This window comes from Volvox carteri (genome assembly GCF_000143455.1).
Source record: "Volvox carteri f. nagariensis unplaced genomic scaffold VOLCAscaffold_56, whole genome shotgun sequence".
Lineage (NCBI taxonomy): Eukaryota > Viridiplantae > Chlorophyta > Chlorophyceae > Chlamydomonadales > Volvocaceae > Volvox > Volvox carteri.
In genome coordinates this window covers 697,784-716,118 of record NW_003307599.1, presented here as the reverse complement: position 1 = coordinate 716,118, position 18,335 = coordinate 697,784, and the positions used below count along the sequence as shown (strand labels likewise).

The 18,335-nt window shown below is 55.0% G+C and overlaps 2 protein-coding genes across 2 annotated transcripts; one reads left to right on the top strand and one right to left on the bottom strand.

Annotated features, from left to right (window-relative positions):
- VOLCADRAFT_107032 (uncharacterized protein) lies at nt 1-7,797 on the bottom strand (the record flags this gene model as incomplete). The annotated part of the gene is made up of 8 exons (XM_002955931.1): nt 1-687; nt 2,320-2,523; nt 2,818-2,904; nt 4,493-4,582; nt 5,020-5,174; nt 5,543-5,726; nt 6,721-7,086; nt 7,643-7,797. 8 exons carry the CDS (start codon nt 7,795-7,797, stop codon nt 549-551), a joined length of 1,380 nt encoding a protein of 459 aa, XP_002955977.1. The 3' UTR covers nt 1-548.
- A 7,103-nt stretch (nt 7,798-14,900) lies between these two features.
- Nucleotides 14,901-15,146, top strand: VOLCADRAFT_38311 (uncharacterized protein; the record flags this gene model as incomplete). The annotated part of the gene is made up of 1 exon (XM_002955988.1): nt 14,901-15,146. A coding segment is annotated over one exon (246 nt), but the record flags the coding sequence as incomplete, so codon positions are not given.
- Nucleotides 15,147-18,335: the final 3,189 nt, after the last annotated feature.

Below are 18,335 nucleotides of genomic sequence, written 5' to 3'. Positions count from 1 at the left end.
GGCGCACGTCAAAGAGGTATCCCGGCTGCTATGTGCCCCTGTGGTGTACGCATGCTTTGTGGGGATCGTCGGCATCATTTCTGGGATTGTACTGTCGCGTTGGCTCTTCGTGAAGCTCTGCAAAACGAACTTGAGTTCCCTGACCTTTTCAACCGGGCTAACCTGTGGTTGGGCATTCCACCAACCTGGATTTGTTCGTGTGTATGGGAGGTTGTATGCCTCGCGGCCATCAGCTCACTCAATCTCGGTCGCCGTTTGTTGTTTAAGGAAGGTCTCCAGACCAACATGCCTATATCAACGCCATCGCTTAACCGCATTACATACGAGGTTATCTCTGACTTTTGGGCCCGTTTAACTGCTTTTGCGGCACGGGATTACTTGCCAAAACATTGGGATCATGTACCTCACAATCACCCTTTCTTATATGTCAATGACGCAGACATGGTTGCTTGCCGTTTACCGATATACAATGACGAAGTTTGAGGGCGCACGTCGGAGCCTCAATTTTTTGTTTAAGCGTACTAACTGAGGCCGTGTGTCCAGTGAAGTTAGTACGGCCTGGCCGAGTTCTTTTTGAATAAGGCCCACAGTGTTGTGCGGGAGGCGTTCCTATGGGCGCTGCACTCGACCCGTTCGGGGTCCACTGTAACAATCGCATCCTCGCTATAGCTAATCATCGCAAAATAGCTGCAACACAAGAAGAAAAGCAATCCATATGTCTACCGGCATCTGCCTTCCAGACATACAATTTACTTAAAACGAAAAAGATAGATATAGAGCCCTCCAGGACTGAGGAGCCGACCTTGGACGGAACCAATTCCGCTGTTTGCCAAGATAAGATTAGCCCAGTGACGAAAAAAAGATATGCTCGTGTTAGTAGAAAATAACCGCCTGTGCGCGCGCTGGTCTGTTCCATCCATTCTCTCTTTCTCTCCTTTCATCAACTCTCTCTCCCCTCTCCCACATTACCCTCTTCCCTCACGTATGTATCCCCCTCTTCTTATCCGTCTGCGCTGTCACTATCTCTGAATAATTCGCCGTCGTCTTCAACCCGCTTGTGGCGCTGTACAGCATTCCGCGGCCACCACCTGCGATAGCCCTCCCTGCCGCCATCTCAATCGCGGGTTCCGTCGCCACCACGTCTACGCCCCCTGCTCCTGGCTGAAGATGCCAACTCATCATCCTCTTCCCCACCAAAACACACCACACACACATTCCGCCGCACGCACGCACGCACACACGCACACATACAGACATAATAGGAAACACGCATACACGAAATCTCCTCACTGCATTCAAATTTAAAATATGCAGCTTTTGGACTCTCTCTTTCCCTGCGTCCTTATTCGCGCTAGGCTCATTTGCACATCATTCCTTGGAGGAAAAAGTGGACAGAACAACGGAAAGCTCGCTAACAGTTCGCCGCTTCTTCAGCGGCCGCCTCCAACTTACTTCAGCCCTGATTGGCGCTAGCAAGTGCTAAGGCCTCAAGACCGCCCAACAAGTTGTTGGCAACAACAATCCTCTCGCTCCGAAACCCTTGGACCGAAACACGTGCATATCACGGTCCGTACGGTACCGTCCGTCGCAACCACCCTGCCCTTTCCAGGGCAGTTCTTTTACGGCGCCCACGGCCTGTCGTACAGCTCTTTCCCTCCAGGGATTGCCGGAAGATCTTCCTCTAATAACCGCCTTAGCGGTTGGGCGTTAGGCCACTGGGACAGGGTGGGAGTGTACGACAACACGCTCCGGAGTCCATGCAGCAGCCTGCAATAATGCAGGTACGCATGGACATACAAACAGGCACCCAAGCTATTAAAAAGGGAGTACGGAAATGCACATGTGCAGTTTTCGATGCGGAAGAACATTCGTTAGCACACACTGGCGCACATATACATCGGTACGACGCAATGGCACGACATAGCAGTACGACAATTAGTAAACTGACGTACACAAAATAATGCGCAGCCGTACCGTCGAATATTCATAATTCCTTTTCCCCCCAAATCACTCCCCCCTAACACACGCCAGACTACGACCTCCCTCCACACTCCTCGTCCTAACCCCACGTCCTCTACCCGCCACAATCCCTCGGACCAGTCCCACTGGGTTCCGTGCCGAAGCCCCCCGAGAGTTAGAGGCGGTTAGAGTTTTACCTCCTCCTATTAAAACCCGGAAACTCTCTCCCGCATGCGGCACGCACATGCGCCCCCCCCCCACACACACACGCCCCAACAGTCCTCATCTTCAAGGCCTCCGGTATTTCCCCGGACACCATCCATCTCGGGACCCCAAACCCCCCCAATGGGCACCGCCCACCTGTACCAGTAGCACGTCCTGCCATTCCCCGTCAGGTAGGTGGCCGCAATGCGTTGCCCCTCAGCCGCTATCGCAGCCGCAGCCTCGTCGTTCGCAGCCGCCCAGTCCAGCTCCGTGAACACGTCCTCGGGGCCCCCGCCGCCGTCACCGTCGCCGTCACGATCCCGCCAGAACTCGATAATGTTTACCCGATGTTTCAGAAGGCTGGCAAGAGGGGTTTTTGGCAGACGGCAGACACGGAGCTTTTGGCAGACGGCAGACACGGAGAGTGCTGGTGGGAGGCTTCAGCCATCCGAAGGTGACGAAGTGAGCAATCAGATGGTGCAACATGAGGGATTAATGAAAAAGCAGATCACGTACCGCTTTAATGGATGAACTAATTTTTTTAAAAGCGACCACGCCACAAAACACGCATGCACATACATACATACGTACGTACGTAGAGGTTCAAGCACGTGAAAACCCTTCCAGCGCAAATACACACACGCACACAGTCACCTCCTGTAGTAATACGCGTAGTAGCCAGATGTCTGCTTGAACACCAAACTGCCCATGGGAAGGAGCTGCTCCAGGCGAGAGGATATGCTGAAAAGGGTGGAGGGGGGAAAGGCTCTGGTTGGGGGGAAACCATGTGCGTGTGAGAAAGTGGGAAGTGAGCTGCTGCCGACACCAAATATCCGAAACTGCTGAGTGGGAGCCGGGGATTTATCAAATTTGAGGGGGGTTAGCGGACCTTCATTATAATTGATACACCCCCTCCTCACATGCACAGCTCTTGCATCACTTTACCTAGCCACGCATCGACCCAGTTCTCATCCAGCACGGCACGTAACAACAGAAGTAGAAATCCTAAAATCCTGAGGGCAAAAGCTGTCAGCCTTTGCTATCCCCGTACTTCCGCTATCGCTTCCGCGCGCTACCAGACTCCCGTACACCCGTACTTCCGTACCCTTGTCCATCCAGAGTAAGCAAGTACTTGTAGTGCGAGTGTCGTTCCATCGGTATGCGGCCGGCAAATGATACATCCAGACGACCCGGGCCCTGAACGTCATTGTGACATTACACACAAAGACACACGCATAAGTGTGTGTGTGTCTGTGTGTGTGTCTGTGTGTGTGTCTGTGTGTGTGTCTGTGTGTGTGTCTGTGTGTGTGTCTGTGTGTGTGTCTGTGTGTGTGCGTGTGTGTGTGCGTGTGTGTCTGTGTGTGTGCGTGTGTGTGTCTGTGTGTGTCTATGTGTGTGCGTGTGCGTGTGTGTGTGTGTGTCTATGTGTGTGTATAAATACTAAGAGGAAGGGAGCGATCCGGGCAGCATCACACAAGAGGGTCGTAGGCGTAAGGAAATGGGAACGTGTCAGGGGGACACGTACGAGCAGTTATTTGTACGACATACCTTGGGTACAACCTTGGTGATGAAATGGTCTCGGATGGGGCAGGTTTTATTACCGTTATAGCATATACGGCGGCCGTTAAGACCGGCCTTGTACGTGAAAATGTCCTCTGAAACACGGTTCGTACGGTAATGGCTTCGGAGCCAGACGTGGATGTGCGCGTGTGTTTTCCCCCGGGTGGAGGGACACGGATACACGCGGGCGGGCGGATGGGCGGATGGGGAACAGGGTACGACGAGGAGCAAGTGGGTTGCGAGGTTGTGGTATAGTAGTGTGACGAGTACGTTCTCTCATTCGCCATGTCGGGGTGAGGGGAGGTGGGGTAAGGCGAGGTTGGTGGGTGGGTTGCTACGCTAGGTGGTTTCTTCTTTCTCCAGCAGGTGTATTGATGCATGCTGTACAATGCAAGGCATAGCCTTGACCTGCCGTACATCGCGCATTATTAAAAATGGACGCACCAACTCTGCGACCCGTAGCCCATATATAACTTAAGAGAACCTAAGGTCCCCTTGAGCCACGCGCCTGCTGCTGGCAACGCTCTATGTAAGGCCCAACGAAACGCGTCTAGTGTAATTTTAGTTTACTAATATTACCGCTCATAACCGCTTCCAGCAGCTAGAAAGAGGTCTGCTCCGAAACTAGCGTGCCTCCGAAACCGCCCACGGCCACCCTGCCGCCATCATCACCATAGCCAACAAGAGAATCCCCCTAACGTCACCAATGAAAATATGTAGTGAAAAAATACCGGGGCGCTGACGCCATATGCCGTACACTCTTTCGTACCTGAAGCGGCCGAACAGTACGGGCTTGCGCTCCTTCCACGGCATCTCATCAAATTTGGGAAGGTTGGACAAGAGCGCCTTGTCGTACAGTCTGTCGTAAATTGTACAGTACGGCATACATTATCATGGATGGAATAAATGGGTTTGGGGTTTTCGTCCCGCGGACCCTGTCCAGGTCTTTCCCCCAATTCCCTATAAATCTCTCAGGTCTTTCGGACCGGTGCAGGGTTTTCTTTTGGGTTCTATTCCTGGGCTACTAATCTATAATAAAACTCCTCTTCCAATCTATAATAATAAACGCTATGGCTACTAAATACTAGTATAAAAATTAATCCCACAAAAGTTGTTCCCTTTGGTGGTCCCTTTGGTCAGGGATATAGCTTCTTTCTTCCTTCCGCCGTTTTATCCCTCCATCCCTACAACCCTCAATCTCCACGTTCTCGGCCATTTAACCCCGTTCGTGCCTTACTTTATCCCTTTACCTTATTTTACCCTCACTCCCCCAGGCAACCTATTTAGGCAACTCACTTCATGTGGAAATGGAAGTTGGGAACCAGCAGCAGGTCAGGGAAAAAGTCACTCTTGCCGATGCCGCACACGGGGTACGGCCCTGGTACGAGCTCTGAGCCGTACTTTGGCCATTCGGACCGCGGGCTGCTTGAGTTAACTACCAGCGGTGAGACCTGCGTTATCCGGTACGGCGAATGTGTAAGGTGTACGGCGAATGTGTAAGGTGTCAAACTCTTTGAGGTGCGGGGGGCATGCTCTCGCCGTAAGCACTGTGTCATGAAGCAGTAAGGGGTGCAGCCAGACGGGCAGCCAGACGGACAAACAGACAGATAGATAGATAGACAAACAAGCCGAGACGAACATAGGCCAAGCATAGGGCCCCAAAACCCCCCCTGATATCGCCGCGCATAGTCTCGCTGCTGCCAAGGTGTCATACGTAAGACAGAGAGCGGTGGTTAAAAACCCACTTTCAAAAACCCTCAAGAAAACCACCTAAAACCTGCTAAAACCAAATTTCCATCCGGCCAATCCCTTAACCTACATATCGGGGTGTGTCTGAGGTTGTGAGCACGAACACCACATCAGGTATGGCCGTTCCGAAGTAACCTTCCACGTGCAGCAGCATTCTTAAATAGGCAACATGGAGGTGGCCGTGATGGCCGAGACCCCCTACTAGATCTGAGGCGTTTGTGGGGCTCAACAGGAAGGCACGACCGCCGAAGAAACTGCGGGGATGGCGGAACGGTGGCATTTGGGAAAATCGGCAGAGAATAAAAATGAAAGTGAAAGTGACAGAGAGGAAGCGGGGGAGAGGGTTGGTGATGGGGTTTCCAGAGTGGCATTTTGCAGTGTCAACAGGAAGGCGGATGTGGGGGATTTGAAGTGTGGAACCATATGCGTTTTGATTTGTGTGTGTGTATGTGTGTGGGAGTTAATGTTTTTTCCATACAGTACGGCAGACCACCGAGGTTGGACCGGGCGGGCTAACTGCTGAAACCTGATAGAGAGGAAGATGGATGGGGAAATGGAGATTTGGGAGCGGGGGACGTACGACGTGAGCTACATGCCGTACAGGGTACGGTGTGCACACGTGCCATTTACGTGCCATATTCCCCATGAAACCCTCCTTCCCTCCCCTCCAAAAAAACATCCTTTCCAAACCTGAGGCTCACAGGTTCACAGACTCCCGATTATCAGGCGCTGGACTGCTCCTCCCTATACCTTCAACAGCGATGCATAGAATACCAACCTCTGTGGCCCTATGGAAAGGATACCCCATGCGACTTCTTACTGTCCCAAGGGACCCTATGGCCCCCCCCTATGTTATCTCCCTTCCTCCGCTCCCCCTGAGCGGAAGCTGGGGAAGAGCTGAGCCAATTAGGTTTTCCCTTTAGCGCTTTCGTGTTCATCATTATCGCCATGACCCCTTCCCCCCAATGCCAAGTCCCCAAGGGAAAGAGGGCTGGGTTGCAGCTGAGGACTCGCGATTGGAAGTTAAGAGACAGTTAGGACAGTTAGGGTATTGGTTGGATTGGGAGCTGCTAGACCAGCCCCGGCGAACCCTGCCGTCTAGTGCTGCAGTGCAGTGCTACACGGGCCTCACTGCCCCCCTTCCACAAAACCCCCTTAACCAATTTCACTCGATAGATACCCCTGGACTTGTCTGAGTCCAGGTCATGCTTGCGTGGGCAATGTTCAATATTTAGCGTGCCGCCTCACCCAACAGTGGCTCCGCGCATGGCGGTGCCGCCGTATCGAGCAGAAAAGTAGCGCGTGGATTCCAACGAGACGCCGCCCAGCTTGCGGTGGATTTCCAGGTCGCGTTCAATTTGAGAGTAGGTGATTTCGTATCGGCTGCACTCGAGCGCGGTGTAATTGAAGGCGGCCTGAAGGCCTTCATCGCCTGATGACGGCTGCCCGCCGGCATTTGACGCGCCTCTGCCGAATGATCCGACATTATTTGAGATGCTGTGAATAGTCCTTGCACTATGTTTGAGTAAGTCGCCTGGTTGGACCGCGACGATGGCCTCGGCGACTGTCAGCAGCAACACCACTGTCAAGGCGACAGGCCGAAGGCCGTAGGGTCTGTCACAAAGATACATGTAGTAGTTTAAACTACATGACCTATGTTCAAGTGCGCTTATTGCAGCCTGTTGTCCCGTGAACGTGGGTCGTTCTTCGTTCCTCTCCGTTGAGACAAATATAATTATTAAGCAAGTGTACCCCACAGTGGAGTTTGTTTAAAAGCAATATTACATGAGTGTTTAGGTAAGAGCTATATCCAGCGGTTTCTGTGCCGGAGCTGTGCCGGCGATCCGTAATATGCAATACAGCTTAATTATAAGGCTGCTGCATTGTTTTATGTTCTCCGTGAACGCGTTAGGGGTTTCCTGCAAAAAAGGTATTCATTCTGCGTTTTGTGAGACTGGACTTCGCATCGTCGAATGGGCCCCAGATTCCTACCCTCCCCATTTTGCGAAACAACACCAGTCTCAGCAGACGGATGTTCAATTCAAAATAAGATAAGCAGACCTGATTATGTCCTCAGATATATCATTTTTTACCTCCTTGCAGGCCTCTCCTATACCGTGAGGGAACGCACGGGCATCGGTACGTCACACTTGCTTGTATCCCTCCTCACCCGCTCATGGGAAACAATGTTACGCCATCTCGCTGCCCATTTTTCACAGTAACGCAATAGTCCTTATCTATCCACCTTAAACAACTCCGTAAGGCCAATGTCTCATATGTCTTTGCTAATCCTTGACCGCATCTGTCAATATCTGTCCTTGTCATTCTGTTCGTCCCAACTACTTAAAACTATATATATACGTTTTCCCAAGGGAGCCGAGAACAACCGAAGCCATGCAAAGGTGACAGAAGAAGCTCCGTTCTTATATATCCACGCCTGGTGATGCGACCATCCTGACAGGCGATGTACGAGTACGAACACAAAAAGAACCGACCATCTCCCACCATTCAGCCGCCCCCGGCCGCCTACCCCTCAATCACATCATACCCCTCACCTTGTTTGCGTACGAACTAACCAACCAACCAACCAACCAACACCCAACCTCAAATGTCATACCTCATGTGCCAAAAAAGGTATTGAAAGGCCGATAGATTCTTCACACTTCAGTCAGCACCTTGAAACGCGTGCTTTGCTCCATACAGCGCCTTACTGCCCCTTTTGGGCACTCCTGGCTACGAATGCCGTAGTTTTCCCTGGCGCGCATCACCCGCCCCTAATTTGTCCGCCGAGTCCATTTTTTCAGTGGATTTGTTTTGGATAACCGATTCTGCCAGTTGGAGCAAGTCAAGTCATATAGCGTGACGAGCCACACAGCTAGCCGCTACCATCGCTGCCGCTTCTGCTACTACTACTGCGGATACGGCAAGGCTTTCACAAGCAGCAACACGCAAGTGATCTACCCGCGTGACCACCCAGCAAGCCCACCCAATCAGCAGTTCGCAGCAGTTCGCAGCAGTTCGCAGCTCGCGCAGCGAAGATCAAAGTTGATCCTAACCCCCTGTCCACGTGCTGCTGTTCGACCGCCAACCCCAGAGAAGATGCTACGTTCAGCATCCTGCGGCATTCGACCCTGGGTTCGAAGGATGTACGGCACACGTCGCCGTACAAGCCCCAGCGAACCGAGCGGCTGGGCCGCTTGGATTTTGACCAGTATTGTCATCCTGTCCGTTGCCACTGAGGGCGCACAAGCGGCCTCGGCAGCGGCGGCGGCGGAGTACGGCAGACATAGTACGACGTTGACGTACGACAGGTACGGCAAGGCAGAGCAAGGCCGTCGTCGTCCGCTGAGTGAGGATGATGGCGGGCTTATTGCTATCGACATGGAGGACCTCACGCTTCTGCGGACCCAAGAGCTGCAGCAAACGCAACCACCGCCGCCGCCGCCGCAGCAGCAGCAGGAGCGCGAACCGCGGGTGGGACTACGACAGCCGAAGCCGGTGCCCAAGCTCAAGCCGAAGCCAAGCCAGATGGAGCAAGAACTTCACACGGAGCCTCCGATCCAGCAGCAGCAGCGGCAGCAGCAGCTGGCCCTACCAATGGTGGGAGCTGACGGGGGCGGTAGCATCTTCACCAGCCCCTCCGCCGGCGGCGGCGATAACAGTAGAAGCAGTAGCAGCAGCGGCAGCACCATAGGATCTGGGTTTTGGCCAGGAGTACTGCAGCCGCTGATGACGAGCATTCCGGGTATCGGTGTTGGCGGTAACGATATCGTCAACGGTATCGGCGTCGGCGGCGGTCTGGGTGGAGGGCTCCCTGGAGCCGTCGCCGGTCTGAGCAGCAGCAGCAGCAGCAGCAGCAGCGGTGGTTTACTTGGCAACGGTCTGGTTAACGGTTTGGCCAGCAACCTCGGAGGAGGAGGGGGAGGAGCTGGCGGCGACGCCCTCGCGCTCCCTGGAGCAACCGGTCTGGGCAGCGGCGGCTTGCTCGGCGGCGGTGTTGGCGGCGGCCTGCTGGGCAACGGCGGGCTTGGCGGCGGCCTTGGCGGTGGTGTTGGCGGCAGCGGCAGCGGAAGTCGGTGGTGGAGAGTGCTGGGGGGACAGGACGCCGACACGAACCGGTAGGTGTGGGTGGGTGGGTGGGTGGGTGGGTGGGTGTACCTGAGTGCTGCGGGTGCTGCGGGTTGTCGGGTGAGCTCGCTCGCGTTAGGTTGCGTTATCAGTGCGTGACTGCAGACGTAATAGATGCCTGCAAAGATGGGGGATACGGCTGAGATATGGCTTTGGCGGGAAGGGCTGCTTGTGGTTGCTTGTGCGTACTTCAGGTTTGTGGGTGGGCCTAGGTCAGACGTGAGTTAGTTGGTTACAGTTAGGACTAGAGTTGGTTGGGTTAGGGCCTGTGTTCGGGGCCTGGACAACCCCCCAGACATACATACACACATACACACGTAATGGGACTGCGCGGGTTTTATAACCGTACGTCGTCCGCTTGGAGGTCCAGACCTGCTTGTGGATGGGTTAGGTAGGTGGGCTTGGGTACGTCGGTGCTTGGGAAGGGTTAGTTTACTGTGGGGGGAACCTACAACCAATTCGGTTGCTAGCCGTACAGGCCCAATTGACTGTTCATCCTATCTAACAACCCCAGCAGCGGCAGTTAAACGTCAATCAAACGCAAGTGGCGAATAGGGTGCGGTGTGGCGAGGTAGCGAAAGCATAACGGGACGAAGGTGCTTGGCGTTCCAGCATGCTGACTTGGAGGGTCGTTGGGGTGGTGTCTAATACTGCTGTGGGCGGGAGAGGCGGCAAGGGGGTGCGACAACAGCAATCTGGGCGAGGGGCAGCAAAAGGGTTGTCCCCTTTAGGGGAACCAAAGTCTTCCAGAGCCGCAGCACCAGTCAGAGCCACAAGAATCCCGCCGCCGGCTTACGCCTCCGTTGCTTCGCTTCAGAAACGCACCTAGACGTTGGAAACAATGCCTGCCGCTGTTGCTGCTGCTGCTGTTGTTGTTATTATTGCTGTTACCCGTACGACACCAGCCGGTGCAGCCGTACGGGACGTATTTGATTGTCAGGTGCTTGTTCGGCACCTTTCTTTGGTTACAATTCCCTGGTTGTGATTATTCGTATCGGCTAATCATATGTAGGATGTTGGGATCGTAGAAGTCAAGAGCCCTCCCTCTCATGGCCGCATACGCTACTGCCGTGTCACCTACCATTCACTGACCAATGACCATTCGTTTACCTTGAGGTAAAACCCTAAAACCCTAAAACCCAAGACATGAAACTGCAGGGTGATTTAAAACACCTACCAAACCGTTGCTTTCAATTACCCAAAATGTCAAACTAACTAAATATAAACCAGCCAGTTCCAAACCTCCGTTTGCAAGCCGCCGCCGCCGCCGCCGCCGCCGCTGACACAACTGCTACTGCTATACACTTACTGCTGATGTCGGACATACCGATACCGATACAGACGAGCACCGCGGCACCGCACCTCCATCCTGCACACTGCCTCCTCGCTCCGCTGTGCGCCCGCAGGGCCGTCTCTGGCTCTAAGGGCACCAGCAGCAGTAGCAGCAGTAGCAGCAGCAGTAGCACCAGCAGCACCAGTGAGTGGCAGCAGTCGCAGCGGCAGCAGCAGCAGCAGTTGCAGCTGGTGCTGGCGGCGGCGGCGGCGACAGCGGATCCACCAAGCAGCGTACCGCCATTGTCGTACAGAATTTTGGGCGGCAGCAATGCCGATCACAACCGGTATAATAATGCAGGTCGCAGTACCTAGCAGGGACCTGTTTAGGATTAGAGTGCACCTCACATATATTGGTAAAAGAAATGTAATTTTTTTTGAATGCAAACGAAGGCAAGGAAGGAGTAGCAACGCCACTATCATGCTGCCCACCGGTCGCCATCAGTTGGGAAAAACTAAATGCGATTTCCGACGGCCCTAAAGGCACCTGGAAAGGAATTGGAGGCCAGGTTGGGAGGTGGATCAGGCAGTGCCAACCAAACCACTAGTCGCTGTGTGGGTGTGTGGTTGTTACAGTGGGCTCCAGACTCATGAAGAGTCTCGCTGTGTAGTGAGCTGGGTGGGTGGGTGGGTGGGTGGCCAAAGGAGCAAGAGCCATCGCCATGAAGCCTAGCTAAGCCTAGCGATGTCCTCCAACATGCAAGACATACAAGATGTCTCCAATGTGTTGTCATTTTGAGCGGAAGGCACAGGAGTTGCATGTGTGATGGCCGATGGCCGCTTGTAGCCATATGAAGGAACTCACACCACGCACACTCAACACCGATACTCCCAAACACATGCACATCCTTCTGGGGTATTCTCTTGGGGTCTGGGGCTCACTGCAATACCTACTACAACAACAACAATTACTACAACAACAACAATTACTACAACTACTACTTTACTACACTACTACTTTACTACTACTACTACTACTACTACTACTACTTTAATACTACTTTACTACTACTACTACTACTTTAATACTACTACTACAACATGCACGCACCCACGCACGCCCCCAAGCAGGTACCGCTTCATCGTGTCGCTGCGTGACGCCAACGGGCGCCACTTCTGCGGGGGCTCCCTGGTGGCGCCCTCCCTGGTGCTGACCGCCGCCCACTGCCTCCAGAACGGCAACGACCTGTCGCTGAGGTACCCGCCGGTGCATGTCGGCCGGTACTACACGGATGACTCAGACGACCAGGGCTACGACGTGCGCAAGTAGGTGTAGGTGTACTGGGGGGGCTGGGGGGGCTGGCGGTGTAGGGGAGGCGCTGGGGTGTGCGGGTGTGTGTGGGAGGGGCAAGAGCGGGAGGATTGGCGGGCCGTGTTGGGAGGGTGTGGGTTGGGAAAAATGGGGATAAGGGTGCGGGGTGGCTACAAACCTAATACGTATGTAGTAGGTATATACCGGCTAACCCCGGATCGAACCCGAGGGAATACCGCAGGGTAGGGCACAACGGGGGGCACAATGGCCGCACGCATGGCCGTGGAAGGATGTCTGGTGAGATCAGACCGACAGGCTGACCGACTTAGTGCCTCACTAGGTAATTAGCGGGCTACCAGCTTTGGAAGACTCCGGATAGCCGACCGGGGGTCGCCAGGCGGGTGGGCTGGGGTGAGGGTGGGGCCTGCCGTGACTTACCAAAGGGGCGGAGAAGGTGGCGCCAGGGCTGGGTTGAGAAAGGTTAAACGAGTACCTCAACTTGAGTTAGACACAGCAGCAGGCGGGTGAGTCATGCTGCATGGAGCTATCGTGCGGCAGGATGGCTGCCATACCCCCTGATCACATGAAGTACTGCTAAGTACTTTTTTGTTTTATATTTGAAACACAGTGCTCTCCTGACTGGCACATAGTGGCACTCTCCCCCATCGCTCAACCAGCCTCTTCTCCCCAAACCCCACCCCGCCGTGGTTTGTGGTTTTGCCTTCGTAACCTGATAACCTCCCCTCCCCCCTCCCGGCCTACACTGCCGTACACATGCGGACCAGGTGCGTGACCAGTATCGTACACCCCGGCTGGTCTTTCAAACAGGGCCGAGATGACCTGGGGCTGTGCTTCCTGGATGAGCCCACCGCGAGACCAACCATTCGAGTGGCATCGGGTTAGTACTTGTAGTAGTGGAATGTGCTTGTGTATTTGTGTTTTGAGTGCTCCCTGGGGGTTTTAGACGCGTCAGTGGGGGTTTTGTGGGTTTGGGTTTGATCGGGGTGTGTAGAGGTGGAGGGGTGGATGACTGCACCACCTGCGCAATGACAGTCTCCCCCTGCTTGAGCAAGTGGATAGGCGTCCTGGTGTGAATGTAACCCCCTGCTGTCTGTCTATCTGTCTATCTGTATGTATGTATGTATGTATGTGGCGCTGTCGTGCTGGAACTCAGGCAACTTGAAGCTCCGCGGCCACACGTCCTTAACGGTCGTGGGTTTCGGAGCCAAGCAGGAGGGAACCGGCAACTACCACACCCTCCAGGTACGAAACATGATAATAAATCTATGACCTGCCGTACGCGTTATTGTATGGAAAGCGTGCGTAGTACTGAACATTAAACGGAGGGCGCAAATGATAGGTATGGAGTACCGTACCTGACTTTGACATTGACTGAACGCACAGAACACATGTGTTTGTCGACGCTCAGGGTAGGTAGTGGTGAAGACGGCGAAAAAGAAGAGGTGATGTTGGAAATACCGTGGCCCCTGATGCCTGGACAAACCCACCCTTACTACCCCCTTGCTTCTGCTTCCGTTTCTGTGCCTGAACCCTCTAGCCCTCCTCCTCTAGCCCTCCTCCTCTAGCGCTCCTCCTCTAGCCCGCCTCCTCTAGCCCGCCTCCTCTAGCCCTCCTCCTCTAGCCCGCCTCCTCTAGCCCGCCTCCTCTAGCCCTCCTCATCTAGCCCGCCTCCTCTAGCCCTCCTCCTCTAGCCCGCCTCCTCTAGCCCGCCTCCTCTAGCCCGCCTCCTCTAGCCCTCCTCCTCTAGCCCGCCTCCTCTAGCCCGCCTCCTCTAGCCCTCCTCATCTAGCCCGCCTCCTCTAGCCCTCCTCCTCTAGCGCTCCTCCTCTAGCCCGCCTCCTCTAGCCCGCCTCCTCTAGCCCTCCTCATCTAGCCCGCCTCCTCTAGCCCTCCTCATCTAGCCCTCCTCCTCTAGCCCGCCTCCTCTAGCCCGCCTCCTCTAGCCCTCCTCCTCTAGCCCTCCTCCTCTAAGCCCCCTGGCACCTAGGTCAGCACCCCTCTCCTCGGTGCCGTCCCTAGACGTGCTCTGCTGCTGGTGCTGCTCGCTGCTGCTGCCCACGTGCCCATGTTCTCACTGACCTCCCACTCGCTCCTGCATCGGCTCCTGCATCCTGGTTATGTCGCTAATGATGACGACGGTTGAGACGGTTTGCGAATGCGGCGGTTGCAGGAAGCGGTTGTGTATCCTCAAAGCATACCGAACTGCAACAAGACCTACAACGGCCTCGTCGGACCCCGCCAGTTGTGCGTCGGTAGGTAGCGCCAGCGGTTGGTAGTTGGCAGTTAGGTGGTTGGCAGCAGGACGCGTGGATGTAGCTCCGTCTACCTTTGGGCGTATCGCTATGGACAGCCGGGCGGTCCCCGTACTTCCCCTGCTGCAGCTGCGGTCAACACCTTCAGCACCACTACTTAACTCCACTCAGAAGAGTGCTCTCGAGTTCTCACCCTTTCCACTGAGGTGATAACCCGCACAGGCAGACATACCGACACACATACATACATGCAGGCAGGCAGGCATACATGCATACATACATTCCGCGCTGCCTGCACGCCCACACTCCCACAGCAACAGACCCCACACATCACGGTGATACCAACCCATTCTCCACATCCGGGGGGCTCACGGGGTCCGTTACGTTTCCTGATTTGCCAACTTCTTTCTTCTCCTCCTAACAACAACAACCTCACCCAACATGCAGGCCGCGTCCAGGGCGGAATCGACGCATGCCAAGGCGACTCGGGCGGTCCTTTGCTGTTGCCCATCGGCACCCCTCCCTCCGTGTTCACCACCTCGCCCGCCGCAGCGGAGATAGCACCCGGTGGCTCCGACACAGACTGGCTGTTGGGGGTTGTGTCCTGGGGCCGGGGCTGCGGCCAACAGGGCACTCCAGGGGTGTACACGGACTTAACCAAGTACCGCTCTTGGATTGATCGCCAGATGCCAGTGAGTGCGTGTTTTGGAGCTCTTTGTCATTGTATTGTTATTAAGCGTAATAACATAATAACGTAATAACGTAATAGTGTAATAGCGTCAACAAGACAATAAAGAGTGGGGCTTTTTGGATATAGGAAGGTTTGGGATCTTGGCACTCGGGGTACTCTGGGCTCATATCAACACCCTTTGAACCCCCTCCCACCCACCTTCACACCCATCTTTTCCAAGTTCCTTGATACCTACTTTCTTCATATGTGCGTAGCAGCATATCACCCGTATGTAGGAGCATACTCCTATATACTCCTTCTGTATATGTATGTATGTATGTATGTTTGGATGCGTACAGGCCAACGGGCAATCTCCCTTGGTAGTCGCCACATTCCCCAGCCCCGAACAGATCCAATCTGTCATAGCTTCGCAGTACACCTGTACGACAGCTCCATCGCGGGTGGATCTCACCGCGGTGGCGCAGAAGATTTCCAAAAACCCGGTGGGCCATTTGGTTGGGTGGCTGGGTGATGGGGTTATGAGGAAGGGGGGGAAGGGAGGGAAGGGGAAAATAGAAACCAACAAGATAACACACATTCTTCACGTTTGCACATGCTTACAGCGTTCTTACAACGTGCTCCCCCGCCGTTTCCCTTCCTTCCAACCTCCCCCCTACATCCCTTCTTTACCTGTCATTTGTACGTACTGTGTACCTCAGCACACACCCTAACAGCCGCCATAGCCCCCGAACAGGCAATAATATCCAAATACAACACACGTACTAACGCAACTCGAACATCGTACACGCAGGACGATACCGATCTCGCCAGTTCGCTTCTGCCGTACAGCTGCAAACCCAATGAGTCCGGCTCTCAAGAGCAGTGTCCCGATGGCAGTGCTCCCGGCGACGACGGCGGCTGCCGTACAGCTTCCCCCGATGCCGTACCGGAGGCAGTAGCACCCGCGGATCCTTGCGGATGCACCTCAGATGGCCGTAGCGGCGCCATCGTAACGCCCCTGGTCGGTTGCGCCCAACACGGCCTGACGGCGGGCGACACGCTGTACTACTGCATGGTGTCGGGCGGTAAGGCAGATTGCCCGACGGCGACGCCGTCGCAGGTGTACAGCGGCGCGGCGTGGATGTCGTGCAGTGTTCTGGAGGTTCGCTCGACCAAGCCAGAGATGACGGCGTACGATGGCCACAGCGGCGGCGGCGTCCGCGGCAGTGGCGGCAGTGGCGGAGTCGGAGGTGGCAGCGGCGGAGTCGGAGGTGGTGGCGGCAATGGCGGAGGCGGAGGCGGCAGCGGCGGCGGTGGCGGCCTAACTGCCGTGAAGCTGTTTCAGCAGCTGTTCAGCTCCCCTGCTACTAAAGCCCCCGGCGCTGGAGGTGGTCGTGGTAATGGCAGGTAGAGGGATGTGCAGGGCGGGCACAAATGCAGACGCGGATACAGCGCCAGAGGGCGCCAAGGAAAGCCTGAAGGCATGACGACGCCACGGCAGCAGCTGCAGTTTGCGTGGCCACGGCGATGACGTCAAAAAGGCTGTCCTGCAGGTAACAGCTCGATCGCACCTGCAACCTAAAGGGGTAGACAAAGCGGAGGATGGGAGGCGGCGACGGCGACGGCGTGGTCGAGGTCAAGGGGCGCGGGCGAGGGAAAGGCAAGAGCGAGGGAGGTAGTTAGCCAGCCTGTCCTGCCAGCCAAGGCCAAATGAAGGGCGTGGGCGTTGGCGAAGGTCTTGACACGGCTATAGCCCAAAGCCGAGCCTGTGGGGATCTGGATGCGAGTGAGCTGGGGGAGTCCGGGGGAGCTAGGCCCTAAGCGTTTTGACGCAAGCAAGAAACATTCAGCCAGATATCATTAAGCTCGATAAGTGCATCACAAGAATCACAGCGACTTTAATAATTTCCATCATCCTGTCTGGTGTGTGTGAACCCTTTGATGTCGTGACCCCTTTGATGTGCACGTCTCCCAAGGTTGATAAACTAGGGAACCTTAAGTCCCCCTGTGGTGAACTTTCGTGATGGGGGTGGTGCTACGTGATGATAGCAGGCATGAGAGTGGGATGTGTAGAGCAAGGTATTTGCCTTGGGTTGATAGGGTGTATCGTAGATGGGGTGATAGGCTGTCGTTCGTGATGTATATTTTCCTATCACGCTTAGAGAGCAAAGGTGATGTGTACAGCAAGGGAAGGGAGGGGAAGCGGCATGCAGGGAGCCGGCCGGCGCATCCTTTGCGTTCATTCATTTTTTCCGCGTGGCTTTACTTCGCATACGGAGCTTGTGCGCCTGCGCCGATGGCATTGTTCAAAGCACTCTGGTCCCGCTCGTTTCTAGGTAACCTGAAGCCAGTCGCGTGTGGTGGTGGTGGTGCTGGTGGTGGCACAGAGGCCAACAAATGAAGAGAGGGAGGCGGTAGAACAGAGGTACGTGCAGCTTTGGGCCCTACGTTGGGGGCCCTACGTTGTGTGTGTTTATTGCTGGCGATGATGATGCATGTGCTACGAGGCTTCGGAGCAGACCTTCCAGCATACCAGATCGGCACATCACCATATCATCGTACGTCTCCCAGGAAACAAACATACATACATGCACGCATGCATGCAAGCAAGCAGAGCTTTTCGAACAGTGATACCCCTCCTGACAAGCAAGGACGAGTTTTGGTGGTATTGTTGCGTTGCACGTTGGGGCCGGTAATGTAATGTAAAACGAAGTACTGCAACGCCGTCTTCGGTCGGCCTTCCGAACCCCACCCCTCCATTCTGCTGCCCGGAGTTTGGTTGATGATCGGTTATATATAGTCAAGGTCCATGTAACTCCTGAGCCCGTGAACCCATATGGCTCGGCTGGACTGTAAAACAACCATTTGTCTTCTAACCTGTGCGGGCTTGCTCGGGGATTCAGGGCAGGAGTCCTATGGATGATCCATGCCGCCGCTGCCTACCCGGGAAAAGATGTCGACGTCTCCGTCTCCGCCGTGGTGGACCTCTGTGTGACACGGCACATGTGTGTGTGTGTTGTACCTTGAGTTGCGTTACTCTCCGCACATGGCACAGGGCACAGGGCCTCGTCGGCGGTGCACGTTTCCCTCCCCTAAGGACTCCCCTCTCCGCCGCCATATGCGTGTTGACATAACGCCGACCGCTCCGGAACGTCAACGACAGTTATGGTCATTAAAGTGGGCGTTTACCCGGCCCCCCTTGGCACGG